Source organism: Chelonoidis abingdonii, chromosome 2 (assembly GCF_003597395.2).
Source record: "Chelonoidis abingdonii isolate Lonesome George chromosome 2, CheloAbing_2.0, whole genome shotgun sequence".
Lineage (NCBI taxonomy): Eukaryota > Metazoa > Chordata > Testudines > Testudinidae > Chelonoidis > Chelonoidis abingdonii.
This window is the reverse complement of record NC_133770.1, coordinates 284,776,511-284,804,045: the sequence shown is the minus strand read 5'-3', so window position 1 is coordinate 284,804,045 and position 27,535 is coordinate 284,776,511. Positions and strand designations below refer to the sequence as shown.

At 43.8% G+C, this 27,535-nt stretch overlaps 1 protein-coding gene across 1 annotated transcript in view; it reads left to right on the top strand.

Moving 5' to 3' along the window:
* The window catches only part of ADCY8 (adenylate cyclase 8), a 190,767-nt gene that overhangs the window by 79,958 nt on the left and 83,274 nt on the right, over positions 1 to 27,535 (top strand). Inside the window, exons 3-5 of the mRNA XM_032777553.2 lie at positions 3,774 to 3,904; positions 12,366 to 12,477; positions 25,218 to 25,345. Coding sequence (XP_032633444.1) covers positions 3,774 to 3,904; positions 12,366 to 12,477; positions 25,218 to 25,345 — 371 coding nt within the window. The remainder of the gene's footprint in view (positions 1 to 3,773; positions 3,905 to 12,365; positions 12,478 to 25,217; positions 25,346 to 27,535) is intronic.

Genomic DNA, 27,535 nt, shown 5'->3' with positions numbered 1-27,535 from the left:
AAATTTGCAGATGAACTGGAGCTCAGCAGTTTCTCTTTGAAGTCTGGTCCTGAAGTTTTTTTGCTGCAGGATGGCCACCTTAAGGTCTGCTATAGTGTGGCCAGGGAGGTTGAAGTGCTCCTAAGTGTTCCTAGTCACTTAGTCAAGTGTTCCTAAGTGTTCCTAGTCAATTAGGTCAGTCTAAAAATTATTAATATTTAATGCTGAGTGTGTTCAGTTGTTTTTACCAAGAGCAGTTAGTGGACTAGTTAGCATTGAACATTGTTGATTACACGGTTAGGCTTACTTTCTGAGATTATGGGTAAAATTTTCAAAAGTGCTTAAGTGATTTGGGGCTAGGGTTGCCAACTTTCTAATCACACAAACCAAATACCCCTGCCTCACCCCTGCCCCACTCCTCTGAAGCCCTTGCCCCTGCTCACTCCATCCCCCTCTCCCTCCGTCGCTTACTATTCTCCACGCTCACTCACTTTCACCGGGCTGAGGTAGTGGGTTGGGGTTGGGAAAGGGTATGGGCTCTGGTCTGGGGGTGCAGGCTCTCGGGAAGGGCCAGGTATTAGGGGCTTGGGGTTCAGGAGGGGGCTCCGGGCTGGGGCGTGGCTTGGGATGAGGGCTCCAACTGGAGATATGGGCTCTGGGGTGGAACTGGGGATGAGGGGTTTGGAGTGCAGGAGGGGGCTCTGGGCTGGACCAAGGAGTTGGGGTGCAGGTTCCCAGCGACGCTTACCATGGCTCAGAGGAAGTGGCTGCCAGGTCCCTGCAGCCTCTAGGCACATGGGTGGCCAGGCAACTATGCGCAATGCATGTGGTCTTTGCACCCACAGGCGCTGCCCCCTGCAACTCCCATTGGTCGTGCTTCTCAGCCAACAAGAGCTGCGGAGCCAGTACTCGGGGTAGGGGCAGTGCATGGAGCATCCCAGTCCCTGGCTGCCCCAGCATCTATGGACTACAGGGACCTGGCGGCCACTTCCAGGAGCAATGCGGAGCCAGGGCAGGTAGGGAGCCTGCCTTAGCCCCGCTGCACTGATGACCGCACTTTTAATGGCTTGGTCGGCAGTGCCAACCAGAGCCACCAGGCTTCCTTATCGACCGAGTGTTCCAGTTGAAAACTGGACCCTGGCAACCCTACTGGGGGCCCATGTTCTATTTTCAGTGAAGGTCAATGGAACATGAGCCCCTACATGCCTAAGACCAAAATGTAAAGGTTTTCAAAAGTGATTAGCTATGGGAACTCAACATGAGGCATCTTAATGGAGACTAATTTTCAAGGGCTGGGTGCTCAACACTCTCTGAAAACCTAGCTTTTTTAATGTATCTCAAATTTGGCACCCCAAAATTAATGCATCTAAAATCACTAGTCACTTTTGAAAATCTTGGCCTAAGATGCTCTTGAAACATGGGTCTTGGGCTCCTAAATCAGTGAGATTCATTTAAAAATTGTACCCTATATCTTTATTGTTAATAAGTTATTTTCTCTCTCTCTCTTGTATCTATCTACTTCAGACTCCCCCACCCACAAAGCATTTACAGCCAGATTGTGCCTGTTAGGTACAGAGCAATGTTGGAGGTGATGGGGGACTACCAGGGCTGACTCTAGGTCTTTTGCCACCCCAAGCAAAAAAAATTTTGGCTGCCCCCACCCCAGCCCTGGGCTCCCCCCTGCACCCCTCTGCTGCCCCATCCCTGGGCTCTCCCCCCTGACCTGCACTCCCTGCTGCCCCAGCTCTGGGCCTCCCCCCCGACACACACCTGCACCCTCCTTCCACCCCAGCCCTGGGTCACTGGAACTTGCTCCCAGGGTGGACTATTCAGCAGGAATTTTGGATGTGCACAGAACACAGACAGGACTGGTTCCCATATGGTTACAGAACTGCAGTGAAGTGGACCAATTTTCAGCTTGTGTGATTGGAGGATATCTGGATGCATATTATAAGACTGTTCTCCATAAATGAGGAAAAGTTGAGGTGCCTTTATTATTCTTTTGTTCCACTTTTTGTTTCTATGGGGAATTTGCCAATGCAATATCACTGTCTTCCTTTTAAACAATTAAACTTAAAAAAAAAAAAAAATGGCAATGGCTGTTGAAAATAGCAATTCCAGTCCTAAAAACCAATGGGCAGCATTTCTTGCTCAATTTTATCCTACTTTTTCTACAGCAAATTACAATGGATCAGTACATTTGATTTGGGAGAAATGAAGTAACAGCTGCCCAAATTGAGCTTGAACACTCCTGAATTTGGAGGTGTTCAAATCTGGAAGGCAGGTCCTAGATTCCCTTTCTGAATATTAGCTAAATCTGGAAAGGAAAAGTCAATTTCTACTTCCATGGCTCAGAAGTGAAAATCCTCCTACATGCCTGGTACTGTATCTAAAGCTGCACAAGTCCAGTAAAGCCTCCCCTCCCTTACTTTTCATTTTAAATTCTAGTCGGATCTACATACCTCCCTTGCTAGGCTTCAGATAGAGAGGGGCACTGTCCATTTAGTCCACCCAATTCCTTCTGTGGGGGCTACAAGGTGAGGTCACACCAGTACCCGTAATCCAGTCTGGGGATGTCTTCTGAAGGGGATATCTGGGCCAAAGCCTTCTACTTCTTGGGCACACTTGTTCCCCATTCACAGTACCACCCCACTCCAGCAGTGAGCTCTCCATTCACAGCAAGCTGCAGCATGAGGTTTCAACTACCATACTCCCTCCCCCTCACTTTCCTGTTGATAGTGGCCAAGGGGATGCTGGGAACTGTAGTTCTTTCCCTGCTCCAGGGCTGAAGCTATAGGCAGGGAGCGAACGAAGGAACTACAGCTCCCAGGGCCCCATGTTGGTTCTCAGCTCCCAGGCTGGATTCCTGTGGGCGGCTGCCCCTGCGAGTGGGGTGGCCCAAACACCTGCTTGCTTTGGTGGTGGCTAGAGCCGCCCTTGGGGACAACACTACTCCAGTCAGCATTGTTACTTCAGCCAAGAGCTGTCACTTATGGTCTCATGCTTCCCTGCCACAATTAGCAGGACTAGTGACACAAAGGCCAGCAGCCAACTTGTGTTTTCCCCTCCCCCTCTCAAACATGAACAAGCTCCCACTATAGTTGGTCCTTTGGGTAAGAAGAGTATTGTAAATACATATCAATTCATAGCTGGTATCCAGCTTCTTCAGCATCTGTTATTGAGGTTAATGAAGATAACTCTGGAGTCAAAAGCTGGCTGATGGCTCATAAGACTTTTGCAGACATCCAAATCAGTAAAACAATTTAGGTTGCTCCTGCCAGCTAAATATGCTCTATAGTGAGTGCCAGCTAAACATTCTCAGCTAGTGTAAATTGGCATGGCTCTGCTGAAGTCAATGGAGCTATGCTGATTTACCGCAATCGAGTATCTGCCCCTTAGATTATGGCACAAGTAGGCATTATATTATACTGTGTCATTAACTTCTGCTGTCAGGTCAAATTTGGGGCCAAATCCTGCTCTCCTTACTCATGTGAGTTATCCCATTGACTTCTAGATGAGCAGGATTGAGGCCTCACCGTGAACTTGTTAATAGATATTGCTCTGCAGTTACATTAACTAATTATGTGCATATGAGTGTTATACACTCCTTTTGGAGTTTCTAAAAAGAGGTTAATACTGAGGATCTAATCCAGCAAAACTGTTCAAATGCTTAAACAGTTTAAGTTTAAATGTGCAGTATAAGTTCCTAATACAGAGCTCTGTCATTTTGCCGTGAACGATTAACACAGACCCAGCCTAAAGGGCCCATCCTGTATTTTTTTGCTTTTGTTCAGGAACGGCTGGTGCTTTCTGTATTACCTCGATTTGTTGTACTGGAGATGATTAACGACATGACCAATGTGGAAGATGAGCACTTGCAGCACCAGTTCCATAAGATCTATATTCACCGCTATGAGAATGTCAGGTGAGTGAAGGTGCCTATCTTTTATTTTAACTCAGCTCATACTGGATATCAGTTTCGGGGGGAGAAGGGGATTGGATTTTTGTTTGGTTTTGTTTTGTTTCTGCCCCTCGATCAATTCAATAATTAGCTATTTGAAATACCAGGAAGTTTTGTTTTTCCTGAACAGATGAGTGTTTCAGAGCCTTCTCTGAATTGAACACTGCCTTTTTTTAGCACATGGGAGCAACACACAGAAATGTTTATTTGTTCATTACTAAACTGTGCCAGAGCTTTATTTGATCCCATTCAGGGACAGCGTCACAAGGTGGGGGTCTGCAAGCTTTGCCAACAAATGGGTGGGAAGTTCAGCATGAACTTTCCTCCCTATGTTCCTTCTACTCAAGGAGAACATCTTGTTCCCTGCGAGCTAACAAATCAGCTGAGAAACTGGGAGGTCCTGTCAAAAGTGTAGGGTTACCAAGTGGTTGCCCTGAACTCATATTAGTGGCCCTTCTCTGCAGTGTTCATACAATGAAGCTTCTTCATGACTATTTTCTCCTCCTCCTATTTCTCCCTTTTCTAAGTTGCTCCATCCAGTGGACACAAAACTACAGCTCAAGGATGGTGTGGGAATAGTTCTTGCATGCATTTGCCAGCACTGGGAGTCAGTAAATAACAACCACTGTTCACTTGCACCACAATAGTTAGCTTTCACTCCCAGGGTGTACAGAGCCTCTTCCCTTCTTTGGGCTTGCCTATATGGACAGAGAGTAAATCTATAGCACACTAGTGCCTTGCAGTAATTGTCCATGTGGAGCCTGCTACCATGCACTAAAAGTTCCGCAGTGCTCACTGACTCACTGCTATTTCAAGGTGGAGTAAAAATTGTTGATGCCCGCTACTCAATGGAGCTGGGGATGAGGGGTTTGGGATGTGGGAGGGAGTCAGGGCTCTGGATTGGGGGTGCAGACTCTGGGGTGGGGCGAGGGATGAAGGGTACGGGGTGCAGGAAGGGGCTCTGGGTTTGAGGGAATCAGGGCTGCAGCAGGGGGTTGGTGTGCAGGCGGGGCTCAGGGATCTGGGCTGGGGATGAGGGGTTTGGGTTGCAGGAGGAGCTCTGGGTTTGGGGTGTGGGGTTCTGGGTTAGGAGTGCAGACTCTGGGGTGAGGCTGGGGATGAGGAGTGTGATGATGTGGTTCTGGCAGACCCAACTGAGAGTGCCAAATCAGGACCAATTGCTCAAACAGAGCAGTCACAGCCCAAGGCTGGGGTTTTTCCACCTCTAAGGCAAACCAAACCAGCCAGACAAAAATGACTTCGGTTTCACCCCACTGGCTAACCATAAGTCACACAAGCAATTTCCTTAGACACTCCAGTTTCCCAGTATCACCACCAGTTCCACATGTCCTGGGGATGAATGGTTATGAAAACCAACACCCCAGTAAAAGAAAAAGGTTCTCTGGATCCCAAAGGACCAAGCCCCAGACCCAGGTCAATATACACATCAGATCTTATCCACAAATCACGCTGTTGCCAGTTCTTTAGAATCTAAAATCTAAAGGTTTATTCATAAAAGGAAAAAAGATAGAGATGAGAGTTAGAATTGGTTAAATGGAATCAATTATATACAGTAATGGCAAAGTTCTTAGTTCAGGCTTGTAGCAGTGATGGAATGAACTGCAGGTTCAAATCTAGTCTCTGGAATACATCCCCTTCTGGGATAGGTCATTCAGTCCTTTGTGGAGAGCTTCAGTTTGTAGCAAAGTCCCTCCAGAGGTAGGAAGCAGGATTGAAGACACTTCACCTTATATAGGCTTTTCCAGGTGTAAGGACACTTTTGTTCCTACTGTGAAAGTTACAGCAAAATGGAGTTCTGCAGTCACATGGGCCATTTCCTGCACACCCTGCTGAGTCACAGGCCACAGTTTTGACAGTACACAGCCAATATTCATAACTTCAACTACGAAAATGATACAGACATACAGACAGCATAATCATAACCAGTAACCCGTAACCTGGTCTTAGACACCTTATATGACCCCCTTTACATAGGATTTGGTGCCACTACAGAACCTTGGTTGCAACCCATGTTCTATATGGTCCCGGTTTATATCAATAACGTCACAAGGAGTTTGGGATGCAGCAGGGATTCTAGGTTTGGGGGGCTCAGGGCTGGGGCAGGACATTGGGGCGTGGGGTTGGGGGGTGGACTTACCTCCGGGGCTCCCGGTCAGCGGCGCAGCCGGGGTGCACCGCAGACCGTGCTGTGCTCCAGAAGTGAGCATCAGCAGGTCTGGCTCCGTGCATCCCCTTCCCCCAAGTTCCCATTGGCCGGAAATCCATTGTGCGGAGCCAGTGCTCGGGGTAGAGGCAGCGTGTGGAGTCCCATGGCCCCCCTGCCTAGGAGCCGGACCTGCTGCTGGCCTCTTCCATGGCACAGTGTGGTGTCAGAAAAGACAGCCACTAGCCTGCCTTATCTGGGCAGCACCGCCAATGGGATTTTTAACATCCCAGTCAGCAGTGCTGTCCATTGCAAGTCGACCAAGTGCCTTACATGCCGCGACCCAGTAGTGGGGCGCGACCCACGGTTTGAAAAACACTGGAGTAGATCAAAGTGCACTATGGAACTTTTAGTGTGCAATAACAGAGTCCACACAGCCAGTTAGTACGCAGCATGCTAATGCGCTGTAGATTTATATTTCAGCTCACCACACACTAGCTCTCTACCTAGACAAGCCCTTTGATTCAAACATGATTCGCCCGGCTTAGAACATCAAGCTTAGCCCATAATGTCTATTGTGAGTCTGTCCCAAACCAGGAGGAAAGTAATCAAACTCCCATCATATAAACATCTTCTTATTAAGATATATGATTCAATAGGAAAACATTTGTCTAGATTTTAAATGAAGTTCCTATATAACTTTGGAAGGGCCGGTTCAACTTTTACAAAGTGTAAATTGACTTTCTGCCGCTCCTGTGGCCTTGGCAGCAAGCCGCACATATTATTGTATTGGATGTGGCTGAAGGTACCAGGAACCTTTGCAAAAGGTTTACACAACACTAAATAAAAAATCTAGTTTTTTGCCCTTTCTCATCCTCTGTTACAGTAACTGATTTTCTAGAACAATTCAAATGGGGAACAGATTGTTGTTACTTAAGTAATGCAACCTCCACCTTTTAAACACTGATAGTAAAGGGTTGTAGGTTTTGAGATGAAGAATGAAAATATTTCACCTGTCTCCCACTTGAAAATGCTTATTGCTTTACAGCAAACCGTGGGTGCTTTAAAACATTAGTCGCTTTCTGCATGAGCCAACAGGGACCTCAACTATTCAATGCTGGGTTGTTTTTTTTTAAAGAAAACTTTGTATTAAGGCAAAGTTGCAATAAAACATTATTATAGTACATCATACATCACTAATTCAGTATCCGTGAATATTCAAAGAACCTGGCTAAAGATTCTGGCTTGCCAGCTGGGGAGTAGAGTGACCACTTTTTCAAAAGGCAAAAGCAAGACACATGCATAAACCCCACCCCCTCTGTGGCCCCGCCCCTGCCACCTCCTCTTCCACCAAGTCCCCACCCCCTACTCCTTCTCTTCCCCCCAAACCTCCACCCCTGAAACTGGAGCCGAGCAGTGATAAGAGCTGCCAAAGGAGCCTGGGCTGCTCCACCTGCCCTGGACAGTGGGCTGGGATGCCTGAGAGCAACCCCCGGCCAATGTTCCTGCCCCCTGGGGTGTGACACCTAGGGCAGGTGGAGGATCTGGGGCTCCCCACAGCAGCCTGGGCTCCCTGGGCATCTCTTACTACTGCCCAGCTCTGGCTTCTGGCCTGGCCAGGGGGTGGGGCACGGGGGGAGACAGGAGGAGAAGGGGGCAGATTTAACCCCCCTTACCCCCACTGGGAAGAGACCCTTTGCCTTGGGCAGGCACGGAGTAGTGCCACAGGGAATCCGGGACAAATGCTGTCCCAGAGTCATTCAACACGGGATTGGGACTTGACCTCTGCATTTCAGGACCGTCCCACCCAATTCATGATGGGTGGTCACCCTCCTTGGGAGTCCTCCTCCTCTGAGTACATTTGAAAGGGTGACCAAACCTCTAAATACTTATTCTCTTTTGGGCACTTCTCTTGCATACAAACTTGGTGTGAAAGCTTTCCCATGACAAGACAGCCCATATTTTACTACCCCACAATTCCACAGGAGGAGGGCACACGTTTTTCCAATAATGTGCAATACAAAATCTAGCTGCTAACAATAAAAATAAATTAATTTGTTATTCTGTTGAAAACGTGTATCCTTTACTGGAGCATTAAGTAAGCAGGTCAGGGGATCTCTAGGATGCTGGCATGCTGTCATAAGATGAATCTCTTTAATAATTTCCTGCCAAAACCATTTATTTCCTAGACATAGCTACCACATGTGCAAGTATGTTCCTCTTCTTCTGCAACCCGTCCACCAGAGCACCTCCCCATGCGGTGCTCCAACAACTATTGAAGCCAGGGAGATGTTCAGGTGCTCAGCATCTCTGAAATTAGATCCCACTGGGTTTTTCCTTGAAATATGTAGTAAAAATATCATGATAATCAGGAATAAAAATGTTAGATTTTTAAATATTTCAATATATTTTAGGTTAATTTCTAATATTCATTCCTGTTTGATTACTTATGTTTCCCCCCACCACCACTTTTTTATGTGAGCCCCAGTAGAACCTACTCGGAGAAGTCCTACTTTAGGTTTTCAGCCTCTTAGTAACCATCATCCAATTTCTTTATTAGTTTTTGCGTCTAGGGAAGCAATGAATTATCCTTAGCCACATTTTACCTTCTTCCTGATCATAATCTGATTTTTGCATCAGTCAGGATGTAGCATTTAGTTATTCAACAAACATACTGAAGCTCTTCAGCTGGGTTACTTTTTGCTAAATCTCAAGCTGCACCACTGATTGTTATTTTACTATAAAGTTTTAATGACGCCTGCTTCAAATTATTTGCCGTTCTGGGCCAAGTTGAAACACTCCATATTGAATTTTACTTTCTTCTCCAAATAAATCCTTGCTTTCCTTGTCTTTTGTTTTTGTCTTCCAAATTCTGTGCTTTGGTATACTTAGATCAGAAATTGGAGGGAAATTCTTATTCTGCATCTATGGCCACATCTATACATACAATGCCGCAGTGGTGCAGCTGTATTGATGGAGATGCGCCGCTGCAGCACATCTGATGAAGACACTCTATGCCAGGGGTCAGCAACCTATGGCATGTGTGCCAAAGACGGCACGTGAGCCGATTTTTAATGGCAGGCAGCAGCGTGCCATTAAAAATCCTTCCCAGCCTGGCCCAGCCCGCTCTTCTCCGTCCTCTGCTTCCCACTCCCCCTCTCTGCGGGGGCAGGGTCAAGAGGCAGGGGGAGAAGCTTGGTCCTGACGGCTCCCCTGCCTCTTCCAACAGTGTGCTGGGTTCCTGTCCCACCTCCGCCTCTCCATCCCTCCCTCCCTGCCGGCCGAGTCAGAGTCAGAGTGCTCGCTGCTCCCAGCGGAGGCAGAGAAGAAGCAGGGGCAAGGCCTTGGGGGGGGGGGTGGAATAGAGGCATATCCTCTCCAGCTCTCTGCCCTAACCTCCCTCACAAACACCCAGCCCTCTACCCTGACCCCCGGACACCCAGCCCTCTGTCCTGACCCTCCCCACACACCCAGCCCTCTGCCCTAATCCCCCCCCACACCCCAGCCCTCTGCCCTGACCCTCCCCACACACCCAGCCCTCTGCCCTAATCCCCCCCCACACCCCAGCCCTCTGCCCTGACCCTCCCCACACACCCAGCCCTCTGCCCTAATCCCCCCCCACACCCCAGCCCTCTGCCCTGACCCCCCCTCCAGACCTCTGCCCTGATCCCTGCAGTCCCGCACCCCCACCCGAGGCTCATGCCCCGAGCTCTGTGCCCCACACACACCCCAGGCCCCTGCCCTGAACCCTATACTCCCCTCATACACACCCAGCTCTCTGCTTGACTCGTTCGCACACACCCTCATGACCCCAGCCCTGACTCTGGCACCCCCACACATACCCAGCCCCATCCTGCCCTGACACTTGCACCCCCCTCATACACACCCAGCCCTCTGCTTGACTCCTTCACTCCCCCACCACGACCCCAGCCCTGACTCTGGCACCTCCACACATACCCAGCCCCCCCTCCCTGACACCTGCACCCACCTCACATGCCCCCAACCCTCTTCTCTGACTCTTGCAACCCCCCCCACACATACCCAGCTCCCCACCCCATGAACCCCCCACATCCTGACTCTTGCACTCCCCACATTCTCACCAACACCTGGAGTACCAAACGGGAACTTCTGTACCACCACCTCCACATTCCCACCTGCACCCCTCGCACCAAATGGGAGCTGCCAATGTAAGTGCCCCACATCCAAACCTCCTCCCCAATCCTGAGCTCCCCCCCTTATTCTAGCTCCTGGCCAGACCCTTCACCCCCAGCCCTGTGCTCAGTGCACTCCCACCCTCAGCTCAGTGCAGAGAGAGGAAGAGAATGGGCCAGAACCAGGGAGAAGGTAGGTACCCACTGTATGTGGGCAAGGCTGGGACCCCAGATCAGCAGTGGGCTGAGCGGGTCTGGCAGCCGGGATCCCGACTGGCAGGAGCCAGTGGATGGAACCCCTGAGTGGCAGTGGGCTGAGCCGCTCAGCCCACTGCCGGTCTGGGGTCCCGGCCGCTGGCACCGCACAGCCCGCTGACAGTCTGGGGTTCTGGCTACCAGACCCTTCCCAGCTGGAGTCTCGACCGCAGGCCCCACTCAGCCCACTGCCAGCCTAGGTAAACGGAACCCCAGACCAGCAGCGGGCTGAGTGGGCCGGCAGCATAAGATCAACATTTTAGTTTAGTTTTAAATTAAGCTTCTTAAACATTTTGAAAACCTTGTTTATTTTACAATACAACACTAGTTTAGTTATATAATATAGACTTATAGACAGAGACCTTCTAAAAAACATTAAAGTGTATTACCAGCAGTCAAAACCTTAAATTAAAGTGACTAAATGAAGACTCGGCACACCACTTCTGAAAGGTTGCCGACCCCTGCTCTATGCCGATGGGAGAAAACTGTTGGCATAATAAAACCACCTCTGTGAATGGCACAAGCTGTGTCGTCAGGAGAAGCACTGTGCACAGGAGCACTTATGTTGATCGGTGGTGTTTTTTTCAAACCCCGGAGTGACATAAGTTATGCCAACATAGGTTGTAGTGTAGACATAGCCTTAGGTACAACAGACTATTTGAGTATGTGTGTCTGTGCGTGCCTAAGCACTGTTAAAGCCTTTTCCCTCCCCACACACTTAAATGTAAGGTTGTTGTTATTGTAGGAATAGGGGCAGGGGTCCATCCTTTTTTTGCTCTGTCAGTATCTGGTTGCTGAAATGGTCCTTTGGGATGTTGGCTCCTGAGCACATATCAGAGCAGGGCTGAGAGCCCCAGCACTGGAGAGTCATAAAGTAACCTATGTTCCCCCATGTGAGTCTAGCACTGAGCAGAATTTTGCTAGACCTGAAGACCTGCCTCAAAGGATGAATGTGTCAAGCTGTCATTGCACCCCACAGAAAGAAAGGCAGTGTACACAGACAAGCTCCACTTTGTATATTGAGGAACAGAGTCAACTAGTGGCTGAAGACTGGAAGTCAAGACTTCTGGGTTTCTGTCTATCAACTTATATGGCCCTCATCACCATAGCATCTGAGCACCTCACAATCATTAATGGATTTTATCATCACAACACCTCTGTGGGTCACACAGGAAGTCTGTGGCTGACCCAGAAGTTGGCCCCAGGTCTCCCAAGTCCCAGAGTAGTGCTCTATCCATTAGACCATTCTCTGTACCCTCCGTTCCCAGCTCTGCCACCCTGACTTGCTGCAAAACCTTGGACAAGTCAATTAGGCCCCAGTGCTTGAAGGTATTTAGGTGTCTAATTCCCATTGATTTCAATGGGCATTAGACACCTAACTATCTCTGAGGATCTGGGCTTTAACCCCCTTGTGTCTCTGTCTCCTCACTCATAAAATGGGGTAATTATGCTAAATATAAAGGTTTAGTTAGTGCTTTGCAAGTGATATGAGATCGTCTGATGAAAGAGCCTATAATTAGTGTAACATTCTTTTATGAAGCAGTTTTTTAGTACTTTTGTGCTCATATTTTAGTACTTTTAATACTAGTTCTTTGTACTGCAAATAGTCCAGTGAGTAAGACCCACAACAAAGACAGAATAACATTAAAATGTACCCTTCCTGTGTCTGAGCTAATGAGTTTCCCACTCTCCTTAAATTACACCCTGGCCAGACATTGGCTATTTGCCTCTTGCTTTTTCACATATGCAGAGTCCATACTAATCACTATACACAGGATTACTATTTGTATTTATCATGCCAATTACTGGCAGAAATGGACTGAAATATTAATATCCTTTCCCTTTCTTTGTTTAGCATTCTTTTTGCAGATGTTAAAGGTTTCACCAACCTCTCCACAACCTTGTCAGCACAGGAGCTGGTCCGAATGCTGAATGAACTCTTTGCCAGATTTGATCGACTAGCACATGTGAGTTAAATGCAGTTCATTTTCAAAGGGGCGTGATGTCGCATCTACAATTCCTCACCCGCTGAGATTGGACATAGCCGCTAGGGATGAGTGAAGCTCCAAAAGGCTGCAGTTAGGTTTCAGTTCAGATAAGCATCCAGAAGTTCACGTGCTCATCTGAGCCTCATGTGTTTGAAAACCTAGGCTGAGAATCTCATGAGAGCAGGCTTTCTTACAAGATGTCTACAGAATCGTCTCCTTCTGTTCCAAGATGAAAACTGGAAGGGAAATTGACTGATCTGAACATTTTAAAAAGCTCAAAGATTTATTGAGAGTTTGATTCTAAGAGTTAGGCAAAGGTTCAAAGATTTATTATTGTCACTGGCCTTTCTTTGCCCAGCCATCATGCTTACCAAGTATTATTACTTAGTTATATTTTGATTCCCTTGTTCATATTAGATAATACCTAACTCCACATATAATCCCATTGGAGACAATGGCATGACTTGTGGAATTAGGTGCTTGTGATGGGTTGGGTCACAGAAACCCCCTTGGGAACTGCCAACTTAATGTGCCAAGATTACTTCTGCCCCTGCTTTCCCTGCCAGCTTGGGACTCCAGCACCTTGTCTTGTTGAGCCAAACATGCCAGTCTGCTCCAACACAGACCCAGGGTCTGAACCACATGCCCCAAAACTGCAGACATAACTGAAAACAGCTTACAGAAGTGTTCCAGTCTTTAACAATCAGATGCCCAACTCCCAATGGGGTCCAAACCCCAAATAAATCCATTTTACCCTGTATAAAGCCAATACAGGGTAAACTCATAAATTGTTCACCTTCTATAACACTGATAGAGAGATATGCACAGCTGTTTACCTCCCCCCCCAGGTATTAATACATACTCTGGGTCAATTAGTAAGTAAAAAGTGATTTTATTAAATACAGAAAGTAGGATTTAAGTGGTTCCAAGTAATAACAAACAGAACAAAGTGAATTACAAAGTAAAATAAAATAAAACACACCAGTCTAAGCCTAATACAGTAATAAAACTGAATACAGATAAAAATCTCACCTGCAGAGATGTTTGAATAAGTTTCTTTCACTGACTGGATGCCTTCCTAGTCTGGGCACAATCCCTTCACCTGGTACAACCCTTGTTCCACCTCAGGTGGCAGCTAGGGGATTCCTCATAATGGCTGCCCACCTTTGTTCTGTTCCACCCACTTATATATCTTTTGCATAAGCGAGGAATCCTTTGTCCCTCTCTGGGTTCCCACCCCTCCTTCTCAATGGAAAAGCACTAGGTTAAAGATGGATTCCAGTTCAGGTGACATGATCATATGTCACTGTTAGACTTCATTACCCACTTGCCAGTGCACAGGTATACAGACTTACAAGTTGAATAGAGCCAGCTACGGACAATTGTCCTGGTTAATGGGGCCATCAAGATTCCAAACCACCATTAGTGGCCCACACTTTGCATAATTACAATAGACCCTCAGAGTTATATTTTATATTTTTAGTTTCAGATACAAAAGTGATAGAACCATAGAATATTGTGGTTGGAAAGAACCTGAGGAGGTTGTTTAGTCCAGCTCCTTGCTTTAAGCAAGACTAGTACCCAGGCAGATATTTACCCCCGTTTCCTAAATGTCCCCCTTAAAATAGAACTCATAACCCTGGGTTTAGCAGGCTAATGCTCAACCCACTGAGCTATTCCTCCCCCATTTATAAAATAGAGTTATAAGCTTTGTAATGGTACCTTACAAGAGTCCTTTTGCATAAAGCATATTCCAGTTACATTATATTCACACTAATTAGCATATTTTTTTATAAAATCATATAGAGAGCAACATGAGAGGACTAGGATCTGCCCTCCTACCTCACCAATGGGAATTCTTGCAGAGAAAGGTGCTGAGTAGCAGAATCTGGTCCATTATAAACTGTATTGGGAGGGTTCCACTATTTTCTGCTTTTCAATGGACTTCTGGTACAGCGGAATTACTAATATTATGGTCTGTCTCTAAGACTTTTAATCAGGTCCCTCGTTAGTTTCCTGTGCATTGTGCTTATTAAGGGGACCGGTGTGCATCTCCTAACCCTGATGCAATCCTCAGCATAGGCTCTTTGCTTGCATATCAAAGTCAATTCATTATTCAATTACTGAGTATAATTTCTGAGCCAACCTTTGCCATCTGGAAAGGAAATGTACTTTCTCAAGTATATATTAATGCTTTGGACCATTACCAGGGCAATAACACATTGCCAGTGCATTAAGATCTACTTACAATATTTGTTTTGCAAACAAACAAAAAAATGCCCACTCTCTGGCTGTGTGGTGCTGATCTGTACTGCCAAAGCAAGCTAAGTGAAAGGAGTTAAATTGGTTTTGTCTTTGATGCAGGTTAAACACTCACAACTACTTCTTTATCACTTAGCGAAAGTAAATTGTCAGGCGGGGGACAGTATATTACATTAAATTTAATTAATTTGTGTCTTACAAAGGCATTTAAAAACTTAACATTTTTTTCACATATTTACTGAATGCATTTGTTTTACAGTTCATATTTGCCCAATATACAAAGAACAGTCTCCAGCCTCATGTGCATAGATTTCTTCTTTTTAGTTTCTTCTTAAACCATATTTAATCTACCATGCCTTTATGTCCAGGTATCTGGCCTCCATCGCTATTGTGTCTGACAAACATTAATGAATTTATCCTCACATGACCACTGTCAAGTAGGGAAATGGTTTGATCCCAATTTTGCAGATGGGGAAGCTGAGGCACAGAGCATAATTGCTTCTCATCTCAGTTGAGGTAAATCAAAAATAGCTCCATTAAAGCCACTGGTACAAATTGGAGGATAAGTAAACCCGGAGAGGTTAAACAACTTGCCCAGTGTCACACAGCATGCGATAACAGAATAGGGAGTAGAGTCATTGTCTGAGATTTTCAAAATTAGGTGCCTAAAGTTTCAGCTTCTGGGTCCACATCTAGGCACCAAAATGGACAGCCTGATTTCCAAAGCGACCTGCACAGCTGCATAGACCTACTCTGATCGGAGCTAGGGGAGCAGAGGGGAAGAGCAAGGACTGTGTGCCCAGTCTGTCCTGCCTTCTGTGACTAAATGGGCAGAGAGATGACAGCGAAGGACAGAGGACTGAGCCTAAAAGATTCTTTGGGGCAGGGGTCATCTTTGAGTTGAGGGTTTGTACAGCACTTAGTACACGGGGTCATGGTCCATGACTAGGACTCCTAGGTGCTACGTAATGCAAATAATAAGATCAATCTAACCTTTAGTTTCAGGAATCGACTCCTAGTTATACCTCCTCAGACCAGCCTTAATAATAGCTCTCTCCATGGTGCTATCGTCCTGCAGATATCCATAGACGATTTTGTTTTCCAGGAGCCACCTCTTAGCTATAGGTAATTAGTTCCTTCAGTCGAAGTCAACTCAAGAACTCCAGTATTATTTCTGTTGCTTTTTCTCTGAACTCTCTCACACTGTCAGTTTTCTTGACAGGGAGTTGCCCTGTACTGAATTCCAGGTTCATTTGCATCAGCATTGTCAGGAGAAGAGCTATTGTCTCTCCACCCTATAACATGAAGTTCTGCCCATTCAACTCCAAGCCAGTACTGCATTCACTTCATGTCTATTTGATAACTGACTTTACTCAATGTGGGTCCAGACTGAGCCATATATCTGCCAATCATAATCTCATTGTAGATTAAGGGTAAATCAAAGACTCCCATTGACTTCCATGGGCTTTTGGTGTAGGATGGTCCAAAAACAGCAAAGTGATGAAGAGCACAAGTCCCTTTGACTTTCAATGAGATATGCCCCTAAGTCACTGGGGCACTTTTGAAAATTCCAGCCCAAATATGGTACAACCACATCTCTGTCATTCATGAATTCCTGTTCCCACATGCCACAGAAAAGTGTTGTAGTGAGATGGATGCACATTTTATTACAAAATTTAAACAAAAAAAAACAGATTCTGTAAAATATACCAGGGCAAATTCTGTGTCAGTATAATTCTACTGACCTCTTTGGAGTTTGTCAGGATAGTTAACATTGATTAAGTATGTAGCTAGCCTGGTACCTCCATGAGGTTTCTCACTTCTCTTTGGACCTGTGTTCGTTAGCTGTGGTATAGACTGAAGAATGAATTTAAATGCAATAGATTTTAAGGCTAGAAGGGATTGTTAGATCATCTAGTCTGACCTCCTGGCTATATAATTATGACTCAGGCCATATAATTTCTTCCAGTCACCCCTACATTGAGCCCAATAACTTGTGTTTGACTGAAGCATAAATTCCAGCAAGGCATCTAGTCTTGATATGAAAACTTCAAGATGGAGAATTCACCACTTCCCATGGTAGTTTGTTCCAATAGTTAATCACCCTCACTGTTATGCCTTATTTCTAATTTGAATTTGTCTGGCTTTAACATCTAGCCATTGGTTCTTGTTATGCCTTTCTTTATTAACGAGCCCTTTAGTGCCCACTCTTTTCTTCCTGTGAAGGTACTTATACACTGTAATCAAGTCTCTTCTCAGTCTTCTTCTTGATAAACTAAACACAATGAGCTGTTTAAGTCTCTCACTGTAAGACTCTGGTCGTTGAATCATTTTGATGGCTCTTAAGCACACTCTCTGCAATTTTTCATCATCCTTTTTAAAATGGACACACCAGAACTATATGCAATAGTCCAGTATCGGTCCTAACTGTGCCATAAACAGAAATAAAATCATTTCCCTATACCTATTCGCTACTCTTCTGTTTATACATCCAAGGTTGCATTTGTCATTTTTGCCACAGCATTGCACAGCGGGTTCAGGTTCAGTTGTTTGCTCAGTATGATTGCTAGATCCTTTTCAAAATCACAGCATTCTTTATTCCTAGATGTATGACCTTGCAGTTGGCTATTTTAAAATGCATTTTGTTTGAATGAGTCCTGCCTATCAAGAAATCCAGATCTGTATGACTGCCCTCTCCACATCATTATACACCACTCTGCCAATCTGTGTGTCATCAGTAAATTTTATCAGCAGTGAATTTATATTTACTTCCAGCTCATTGCTTAAAGTATTGGATAACATTGGGCCTGAAATTGATCTCTGCAGAACCCCACCAAAATCATCCCCATTTGATGATGATTTACCATTGACAATTATTTTGAGATCTGTTAATTAGCCAGTTCTTAGTCCATTTCAGATGTTCTTTATTGATCACACCTCTATTTAAAATAGCATTGTTCAAACAATTTGCAATACTCTCTGTGCTCAGATTGGCTTGGCAATGACTCTTCCTCAAATGAAGAGCTCTGCTACAGAAAACTTTACATAACTTTAAATTTCTGATATAACTTCTTTAATTTTAAATGGCACCTTATAAATTCATATGTACTTATTAATAATATTATACATTTATAATACTGTGTCAAATAGCAACTTGATCTGCTGAATCTCTCTCACAAACTTATAGGCATAAAGCTGATAATATAAAAAAGGAAGTTAACTAGCTGTGTCTGTTAGTTTGACATTTTTGAATGGCTTAGGCCGGAGTTATGCCAATGATTCTGGCCTATGTGGATGTATATGACTATTACTATTACTATTATTAGCAAATTCCATATTGTCTGTGTTGTCACTACGAGCTGTACTGAATTAAGAGCAGATATCAGCCCACCATTCGTTTAGAAGAAAAATATAATAGCATGTTATATATAGCTACTTCTCTCTCTCCTACTCTCTCTCCAACATTTGCTAAAGATTTATGGTTATTAAAGACCCAAGTGGCAACTGGAAAGAAAGCAAAACAAATTGGCATAAAACACAGCTGAAGAAATGAGTTCTTCAAATATCAATCCACTGGTGCAGAGGTTTCATTAATATTTCTTTTTTCCTCAGGCAGAAATTCTGAGGAGGGGGAAAAAATGATTGATTGCATTTTGAGGATGTGTATGCCTAAGAAAGTTCCAGCTTCAATGAAGCAATAGCTATATTTGCTATTTATTTTTCTCTCCCCATCTCAGATAAGCTATTATCTGGCCCAACAGATTAAATTGCTTGCCATATGTCTGTGCCCCTGTAGTCTGTGTGTAGATGCAGTTTTAATATAAAACAATAAAGAGAAATGACCAGATCCTCAATTGGTGTAAATGGTTGTAGTTTTGAAGGCTTCTGTTACACCAGCTGGCTATCAAGTTCACTGTCATTAAGAGTGAAGGATGAGCTCAAACCACAAAATTCAGATCTAGATCAAGATTTCTCTCTCTCTCTCTCATTCTCTCTCACACACACACATAGTCACACACAGACACTGTCACACTCACAAAGATTCCCATGTGTTCAGATGCTGGGTTTGAGTTTGGACCCATCCCTAATAAGAACTAAGTATGTTCCCATTGATAAGAAACATTAAAGTATTATCATGAAAGATCACCATGCATAGATTTTATGTAAGAGCAGATCTCCTAAAGGAGAAGAGCAAGTTTTATGGCCTTCGCCTCTTCCATATGAGATCTCATCAGCCCTCCTGTGCTAATCGGATGGAACCTGGTCTTTACTTGGATGGGAGTTCTCCATGGAAACCTCAGCTATCGGGTGTGACCTTAATGAATTAGTAAGTGGCACTCTTCACTTTGATCCAGTGTGATGCTACTGGAGGTAATATATTTCATATGCAGTGAAAAATAGCGGTCCTGGGCACTTGTGGTTATTAAAGGTCCCATGACACTTTTTGCAAAAGGTCATGGGAGTCCTGGTCAAATTCGATTTTGGCTAATGACAATCTTCTTAAAATTCCTTGTGTGATTTCACCTGGAGACAGTATTCTTCACTTCCTCATCTAACCTATCTTGTGTGTAGCATTGCAGTGCCCTACTAATCAGTTGCTGTGTTCCAGCCAGTGCTGGCTGCATTTTGTTCTGTGGTGAATCCTTGTATATGTCGTTGGTGTAGAGTATTCTGGAATCTCTGGTTGAAAGGGACTATTTAAACGTCATTTATACATGTAAATAAGAGAGTACAATTCAACATCATACAGTAACATGTTAGATTAATGGTATGTTGTAACGAGAGGGTGAATTAATTGGACTGCTAATGTACATGTCAGTAACATTTAACTAAGCGTTTCATTCACCTTTCTGTAGATATGTAATGACAATTTTAGAAAACCTTTAGTTTCTATAACTTCTCTTTGAAGTCATGCATTCTTAAAGGTCATTCTGGAGGGGGTTTTTTCCGACAATGTCCAATACTTAATTATCCACTACAAAAACTCTCTAGAACCATTTTTATTTCATAGTTATAGCATTAGAGACTATAGAAAGCCTATTAGGTTAGCAAGGGACCTATTTTATCCATATAATGCCCCAGTCTAGCAAACATTTAGGCACATGCTTCACTTTATGCACGTGATTAGTTCCATAAGCCTTAGCAGAAAAACAGACTCGATGAGGGCCAAAATTTTCAAAAGCGCCTACATTCCATTTTCAAGAGTCACTTAGGAACCTAATTGTCATTGACTTTCAATAGCACGTAGGCTCATAAAGCAACTTTTGAAAACAAGATTTCAGTTCCTAAGTCACTTACATGCATCTGAAACTGTTACATAAGATGATCATAATAGTCTCTTCTGACCTTGAGATCTATGAATCTGCTATGTGGTCCATGCTATAAAAGAGTTTGGAAACCTTTGCTTTAGCAAACATTTTGAGGGACTTTTTGTGTTCTGCACTCCAACCTCACTCAATTCCTCACTTATGGAGTATGAAGTCTAGCTTGAAATAATTGTGAAAACTGAATGCTTGGTTAGTTGATAGTGAACATTTTGGGCTCCTTTGAAAAGTGGATGGAATGATTAATTCACTGCAGCTGGAACTCTGATAAGCTGGGTTTATTTTACGAAATAGGATCAGTCTTTTTTTTTTTTTTGTTTCCTTAGAATTTCTGCCTGAGGAGACAAGAAATGTTAATGAAGTTTCTGTTTGTGTGTTTCAGTGGTTTGATATTTGAGCAACTCATTTCTTCAGCTCTGTTTTATGCCAATTTGCTTTGCTTTCTTTCCAGTCACTGCTGGTGTTTTTAATAAGCCAAAGCATAAATCATTCACATGCTGCTCTGTCATAATCAGCTCATATGTTCACGGTAGCACTGCAAATTCTCTTCTGCTCTAGGTTAAGGTGCTTTGGATTGGGGAAAAAACACCCTATTAACTGCTAAGGATCTCTGATAGAACTGTTATTGCTGATCATCTTGGGCATGATCCTGCTCAATTTACTCAGGCAAAACTGCTTTTGACTTCAGTTGAAGTCTTGCTTGCGTGAGGATGGCAGGATCAGGTCCCTAAACACTGTCATTCAAATCAGATGAGAAACTGTGATTTAGAGGGCAAGGAAGCTTTCCAGTATCTGTGAGACAATTTGACACTAATTGGAACCAACAGAAAATAATGCTCTTCACAGGGGGGTGAGAGATACTAATGCGTATTTTTGAGCAGTGTTGCCTGTCATTCACAAGAAAAAGGAGAATTTCTGGGGTTCTGGGAGGGAAGTGGAATAGGAAGAGAACACAAGGAACAGAAGAGGATGAATGAGACATCATCAAAGAGCAGAATAGCAACTGCTGGTTTGAAATATTGCTCTAACCAGTTCATCCTTCTTTTTTAAAAGCATTTTGATTATTTTGCAGTTGGGTAATTTTTTTCTGCGTGATGTTGGATTTCACTTTACATAAGCTTGCAGCTTTTTAATCATCTATTGTAATCATCCCGCAGGCTGCGGAAGGTCTGCCAAAGCTGCAGGACCAGCGGACCCTCCGCAGGCAAGCTGCCGAAGGCAGCCTGCCAGCCGTGCTTGGGGCAGCAAAATGCCTAGAGCCTCCCCTGGCCATAAACAATAAATCTGACCCATGATCCCTCCCCAACCTAAATTTTAGATGTTACTCAACGAGTGGAGGAAATAAATGGCAGGAGGAATTGGTGAGGGCAGGACAGTGACTGTTACTCAGCTCACGCACACGCTGACTGTGAGCCTGTCACAATGATTCAGTTCAGGGTTTGTTTTATAAAACAAAAACAAGGCAGGTTAAGTTCTTGAATATTTTTGACTCCTTGTGGCCATCACAGAAGAAATACATTTCTAAGAGAGATTTAAAAAGAGTGGGTGCTTGCTCGGTAAAACATACTAGAGGTGGCATACTGCAGGGGGCTGCATCTATCTAGCCAGTGTCTCGCTGAAAATATGTCATCGGTCTCACACATATATTCATACTTACATGCAACAAACCCTGATTAGCATGTGACAGGTAAGAATGTGTATTTCTTATCATATATCTACATTACTTTTCTTTTTGGCAACAATTTGCTTTTTTTTTTTTTAAACAGATGGTCAACATGCAAGGTGAAATTCTAGACCCATTAGAATCTATGGAAGTTTTGCCATTGACATCAAGTAAGCCAGGATTTCACCCACTGTTTTTAATGAGGCACCAGGATCCAAACCACTGAGATCGTTTCAGTTTTGCATGAGATTTTAGTGGAGCTCAGATTAGATATTTGGTTAATGACGAAAAAGTGTTGTAGGGAACAGGCTGATATTTCAAGAATAACCAGACATGTTAGAGTCACATACAAGGTTATCACTGGAAGGATTTTTCCGTAAAGGATAGCAAGCTATACATAATAAGAGTTACTCTTTCAGAGACTCTTTTGCTACCCGGAAGTTGACCAGTTTTTGTTAGAATGGCGAATCATCAACTGATACATTTTGTAATTGTCCAAGTGGAAAAGAATCTGTTCAAGAATCCATTACCTTATTCCAGTTGTCTCCTATCAATATAATATTACACAATACTTATTATAGTATGTCAACATAAAAGCAAAATATAATTTATCTGAAATCAATGGGACTATTTGAGAAGCAGTGCAGCTTATTATGGATATAGGTATCAGGATCTGTCCTTTAGTAATTATAAAGTGCCTAGAACCACACAGAAGGAAGGTGCTACAGAAACTCTTTAATATAAGAGTTCTGGTATCACTAATCAACTCCCACTGACGTAAAATTGTTTGACTTGGAGTCACATGTCCGAGCAGAATTTAACCTTAGTACCTCTGTGTTAGGAATGATGGTGTCCCAATCCAGTCAGAAAAGATAAGCCTTTAGCCCTATCTGGAATTACTGGTAGTTCAATAATGTGCATGCGTGTGTGTAAGGGGAGGAAAGGAGCAGATATAATGTTTACAGTTTTAGAAGCTTTACTTCATTTTAACATCCCTTATTACATTCCGAAAGCAGTGCATGATACTGCAAGGGCCTGATCCTGTATTCATTCTGAAATCCACCCCCATGCAGAGGGTCAGCCCAAGGCCTATGCACCACTCAAGTCCTACAGAGGACTTCGGTAACACTTATGTGGTGCATAAGTTTATTCTGGCTTCTACACTCAGGAGTGGATTTCACCTTCTCTGCATACTCAAAGGTTCCGTTGACTTCACTGGGAGCTTTGGTCCCAGGTGATACTATAATTAGGTCACTTTCACGACTTACATGTTTAAAAAGAATATTCCAAGGCTGTTTTGCAAGACTCCGCTCCGATTCTGTGGTAATATAAATGATAGCATAGAGTCCCCGTCAGTTTGCCAATAACCAATTCCAGAGGCATGGCAGGCACTGGCAGTTGCTGTTGTACGGCACCTGCTGTCATCATATTCCCAGTGTTATTAGTGCATCTCTGTGCTCTCACTCCAGTTCTTTTGATTGAAGTACAGCTTACATGAGACGTTGCTTGGGACAGCAAGGAGAAAAGGGATGCATATTATAGATAAAGGAGACCAAATTTTATAGTTAATGCAAGAGCTTAAGACACCTCTACGCTGCTTCCCTTGTATGTCTACTTCTTTACTGCAAGGGTTTCCTGCTACCATACAAACATATGCTCACCTGGTGTTAGAGTGCACTAATTTTTTAAACTATTTTTCGTCATGAAAAGTCTCGGTCAGCTGTAGAAAATCCACATTTGTACCCCTGAACCCTGTAATTCCAATTACAGTACATTGACTCTCAACCATAGACCACAATCCAACAAAGCACATAAGCATATGCTTACAATTGAATACAATTTTAAGTGCTTTGATGGGTTGGGGATTTATTAAAAATGAATTTTATTTCATCAACTACAGTGGAGAGTGGAACCTGTGAATACTTGGTTGTTTCTGAGAGCTGTTTCACTAGAAAAGGATATGCCAAAGTAATGATCTAAAAACAGGATAATATGGTGTTTCCGTCCATTACTACAGAGTCCAGTAGTATCTTTATATATGATGAAATACTATAGTTTCCCTTGAAGTTGAAGAACATTTCTAGTTGGATGGTGTGCAAATAAATATGTACTGTATCTGTGACCAATGATACCTGTTTTTTTATTTTATTTTGGAGTATAAGCCTCATCCAAAGCCCATTGAAATCAATGGGAGTCTGCTGACTTCAATGGGTATTGGATCAAGCTCTGGGAATGTCTGCAATTGTATTGGAAGCAAAAACGTTTTTAAAAAAGAGTTGGGAAATGCTCCGGGGGATAAGATTCAAAAGGTCTTGCTGTTCTGTATTTTCTTGCCTTGCGGATTTGAATGAAGAGATAACAGAAAAAAGAAATCCAAACCAAAATAAATAACTCTTTAAATCTAACTATTTAAGCTTGTTTTTTTCATTTTAACAAAAATCTTGGAGGGAGGGTATAACAGGTCCTCCTTGGTCCTGCTTCTCTCTCAGTCGACAAACTACGCAGAGACCCTTGTGCTGGTCCAACACCTTATGCAGTTTATTTATAAAGGAGTCCCACCATCTTCGCAACATACATAATACTGTTAACAAGCAGAGGAGAGCAATCTCTCTCTCCCTCCTACTGCCTGCTTCCCCCTTTTTACTTACTTCCTGTGTCTATTTGTGGGCTATGGCTAATGGCTTACTCAGCCTTTCTGCCCTGCCCCACCCACATATTAGGCATACTTCTGCTTAGTAAACTCCAATCTGCTTTGCCTGATTGGAGCAGCTGTGAACAGAGTGCTGACTCAGGCTTTCATACCTAGCACTCTGTCACAGAGGGGTAGAGGTGCTCCAAAACATTGCCTGTAGCATTCGTTCAGTAATTGCTTCATGAGAAACCAAGAAATGGTTTTCTTAATACAATTATATGTAATGAACAACATTTCATTGCTGGATATATTCTCTAATTTGTTTGTAAGGGACAGAAGTAGAGGAGGAAAACCATAGGAATTCCTTCCTACTACATTGTTTATTCCCTGTTCCCAATGTTCAATAACTTCCCGAACAGGGATTGTGTTGTTCCTCTCTGATCCATTCCCAGTGAAGTCAGTGGAAGGGCATGCTATGGTGTGGATCAATCCCTATATATTTCTGTGATTTCCTAAATGTGAGACTCTAATTAACCCACTGCGCAGCTTCTGGACCTTTGCCTAGTTTCTAACCCAACCCTGCTAAGAACTTCACACACCTGCATAAGAACTTCAGACACCCACAAAAAATAAGTAATTATCTATAATGGAAGTATAAAGGCACTAATTTTCAAAATCAGGACAAATCAAGATAGTATTAGTTACATACATACACAAACGGAGTATAGTGAAAACCTTTTACATTTCCTTCCAATTTTTTTCACAGCCACATCCATGCTTGTGTTGCAAATACAAACCCATTACTACAAATCTTTCTGCTTTGATACATTTAATTTAGGAACATCATTGCCTTAGAATTAAGATTCTGGGAGACTGTTACTACTGTGTTTCTGGACTCCCGGAACCTCGCCAAGACCATGCACACTGTTGTGTTGAAATGGGACTCAGCATGATCAAAACTATCAGGTAATTCTTTTCTTTGTTGTCCTCTATTGGTGGTGTTGCTACTGTCCCGTGGTCTGTTATGTAAGCATTTTTATTGCTAGGCAGAGTAAATCTTCAAATATTGTCTTGATGGCACATTGGCTTCAGAGATAGATTATCGACTTACTGGAGCAAGACAGAGAATTTTGTTATCTGTGAAGCAGCACCAGGTCCACATTCATAGAACCTGAATACATTTAAGTGAAATACTATGATTTAGAACCTATAACATAATATCTATGATGATAGTCAGAAGGTGGAGGAGGAGACAATGGCCATTGTATTTCCACAGATTGACATTTAGCAGTTATTCATTTTTACTGTTGCAGTTTTTTTAAGATGAGGTTGCTTAGGATAAAACGAGGCTGGCTTATTTTCTATAATCCCTTTGACAATCAAAGATCAGTAAATAGACAGCAGTGGCAATGGCTTTATCTGAATAATAGGTCAGAGATAAATTTATAAGTGGTATAAGATTCGCCAGCTAAATAGGCATTGCTTATTATGTTAAGGTTGCCTCTTAACTCCACAGGAGCTATGAAAGTTTTAGTTAAAGCTTGAACCAGTATGTAAATAGCTTTGTTTCTGATCTTGTAGAGTATTCAGAGGCAGTGGCGGCTCCAGGCACCAGCTCTCCAAGCGCATGCCTGGGACGGCAAGCCACAGGGGGTGCCCTGTCGGTCCCTGCGAGGGCAGCAGTCAGGCAGCCTTCGGCAGTGTGCCTGTGGGGGGTCTGCCGGTCCCGCGGCTTCAGCGGTAATTCGGTGGCAGATATGCCGAAGCTGTGGGACTGACGGACGTCCCGCTAGCCGTGCTTGGGGTGGCAAAAAAGCTAGAGCCGCCCCTGTTGAGAGGTGATCCAAGCCCATTGGGAGCCCTAAGCAGGGAGCACACCCCCACACACAATACATACTAATAGTTAATAGGAGGCCCCAGGAGCTGCTCAGGGCCCAAAGCAATTGCTTAGTCCGCTTATGCCTAGCCCCCGTTCTGCATATTTTGATCAGATATGTGCACAGAAACTATCAGGCTTCAACAGCCCATTTATAGTCAAGTATTTTGCCCTGCTAGTGCCCAATTTCCAGTGCTACAAAAGAAGCATTCTCAGCCTTTTTCACCCATCACCTCAAAACCACCCACTTTTTGGTCCGTTGCATCCTTCTCCCAATGCTCCTCCCATTGTGGCCTTCCTTATCAAACCAGTAAGTCCCACATCAAACCTCCTCCCCTTATTACTGCTGTTTTCCTATCCAACCCCTTGTGTGTTCCATTTTCTGTTTTTTCCCACCTTTCCACCTGCCTCCCTTCCTAATCCTGGATGTGTCCCATGGAATTAGAGAGTTACAACTGACTGCACTATACTACCGTGTCCTGAATTTAAGAGGAGCTTGAAGATAATTAATAAAAATGCAACTAACTAATGAACCTTGCTGTTACTGATCTCTAGAAAGGGAGCTGACAAAACTAACAGACCAAATATTGCAGAGTGTGGTGCGTATTTTGCTTCAGGTCCCACAACCAATTTAAAGCACAAATCATAGAAATTATAGGTGGAAAAAGCTATCTATGGGCTTGTCTTCACTACTGGGGAGATCGACACTGCTGCAATCAATACGGCAGGTGTCGAAATCAACAGCAGAGTGCTCTCCACTTGACTCTGGTACTTCAGCTCCCAGAGAAGAGTAAGGGAAGTCGGCGGGAGAGCATCTCCCATCAACACAGCGCTGTGAAGACACAGGGGTAAGTCGACCTAAGGTATGTCGACTCCAGCTATGTTATTCATGTAGCTGGAGTAGCATAACTTAGGTCGACTTCCAGTAGTGAAGAAAAGCCCTATGAGTAATATTAAATATGTCAGTTGTATATATAAATATGTGCAGTGTAGTAACCCACTAACCCCCACTTTTTGTCTTAAGACTGCAGAAGTGTTAACTGGCCACTGTACCTTGAAAGATCCCTTACAATACGTGCTACTTACTTATGCTAAACAATCTGTTCCACCTTGCATTTTGCTGTGATGCTGGGAGTTCCTTTCCCAGACCTGAAGAAAAGCTGTGTGTAGATCAAAAACTTGTCCAATAAAAGAGGTTACCTCACCCACCTCTTATATAGATAAAGTCATTTGTACAAACTTGACAGCACACCCTCTGCCAAGTCCTTCATAGGTCACTT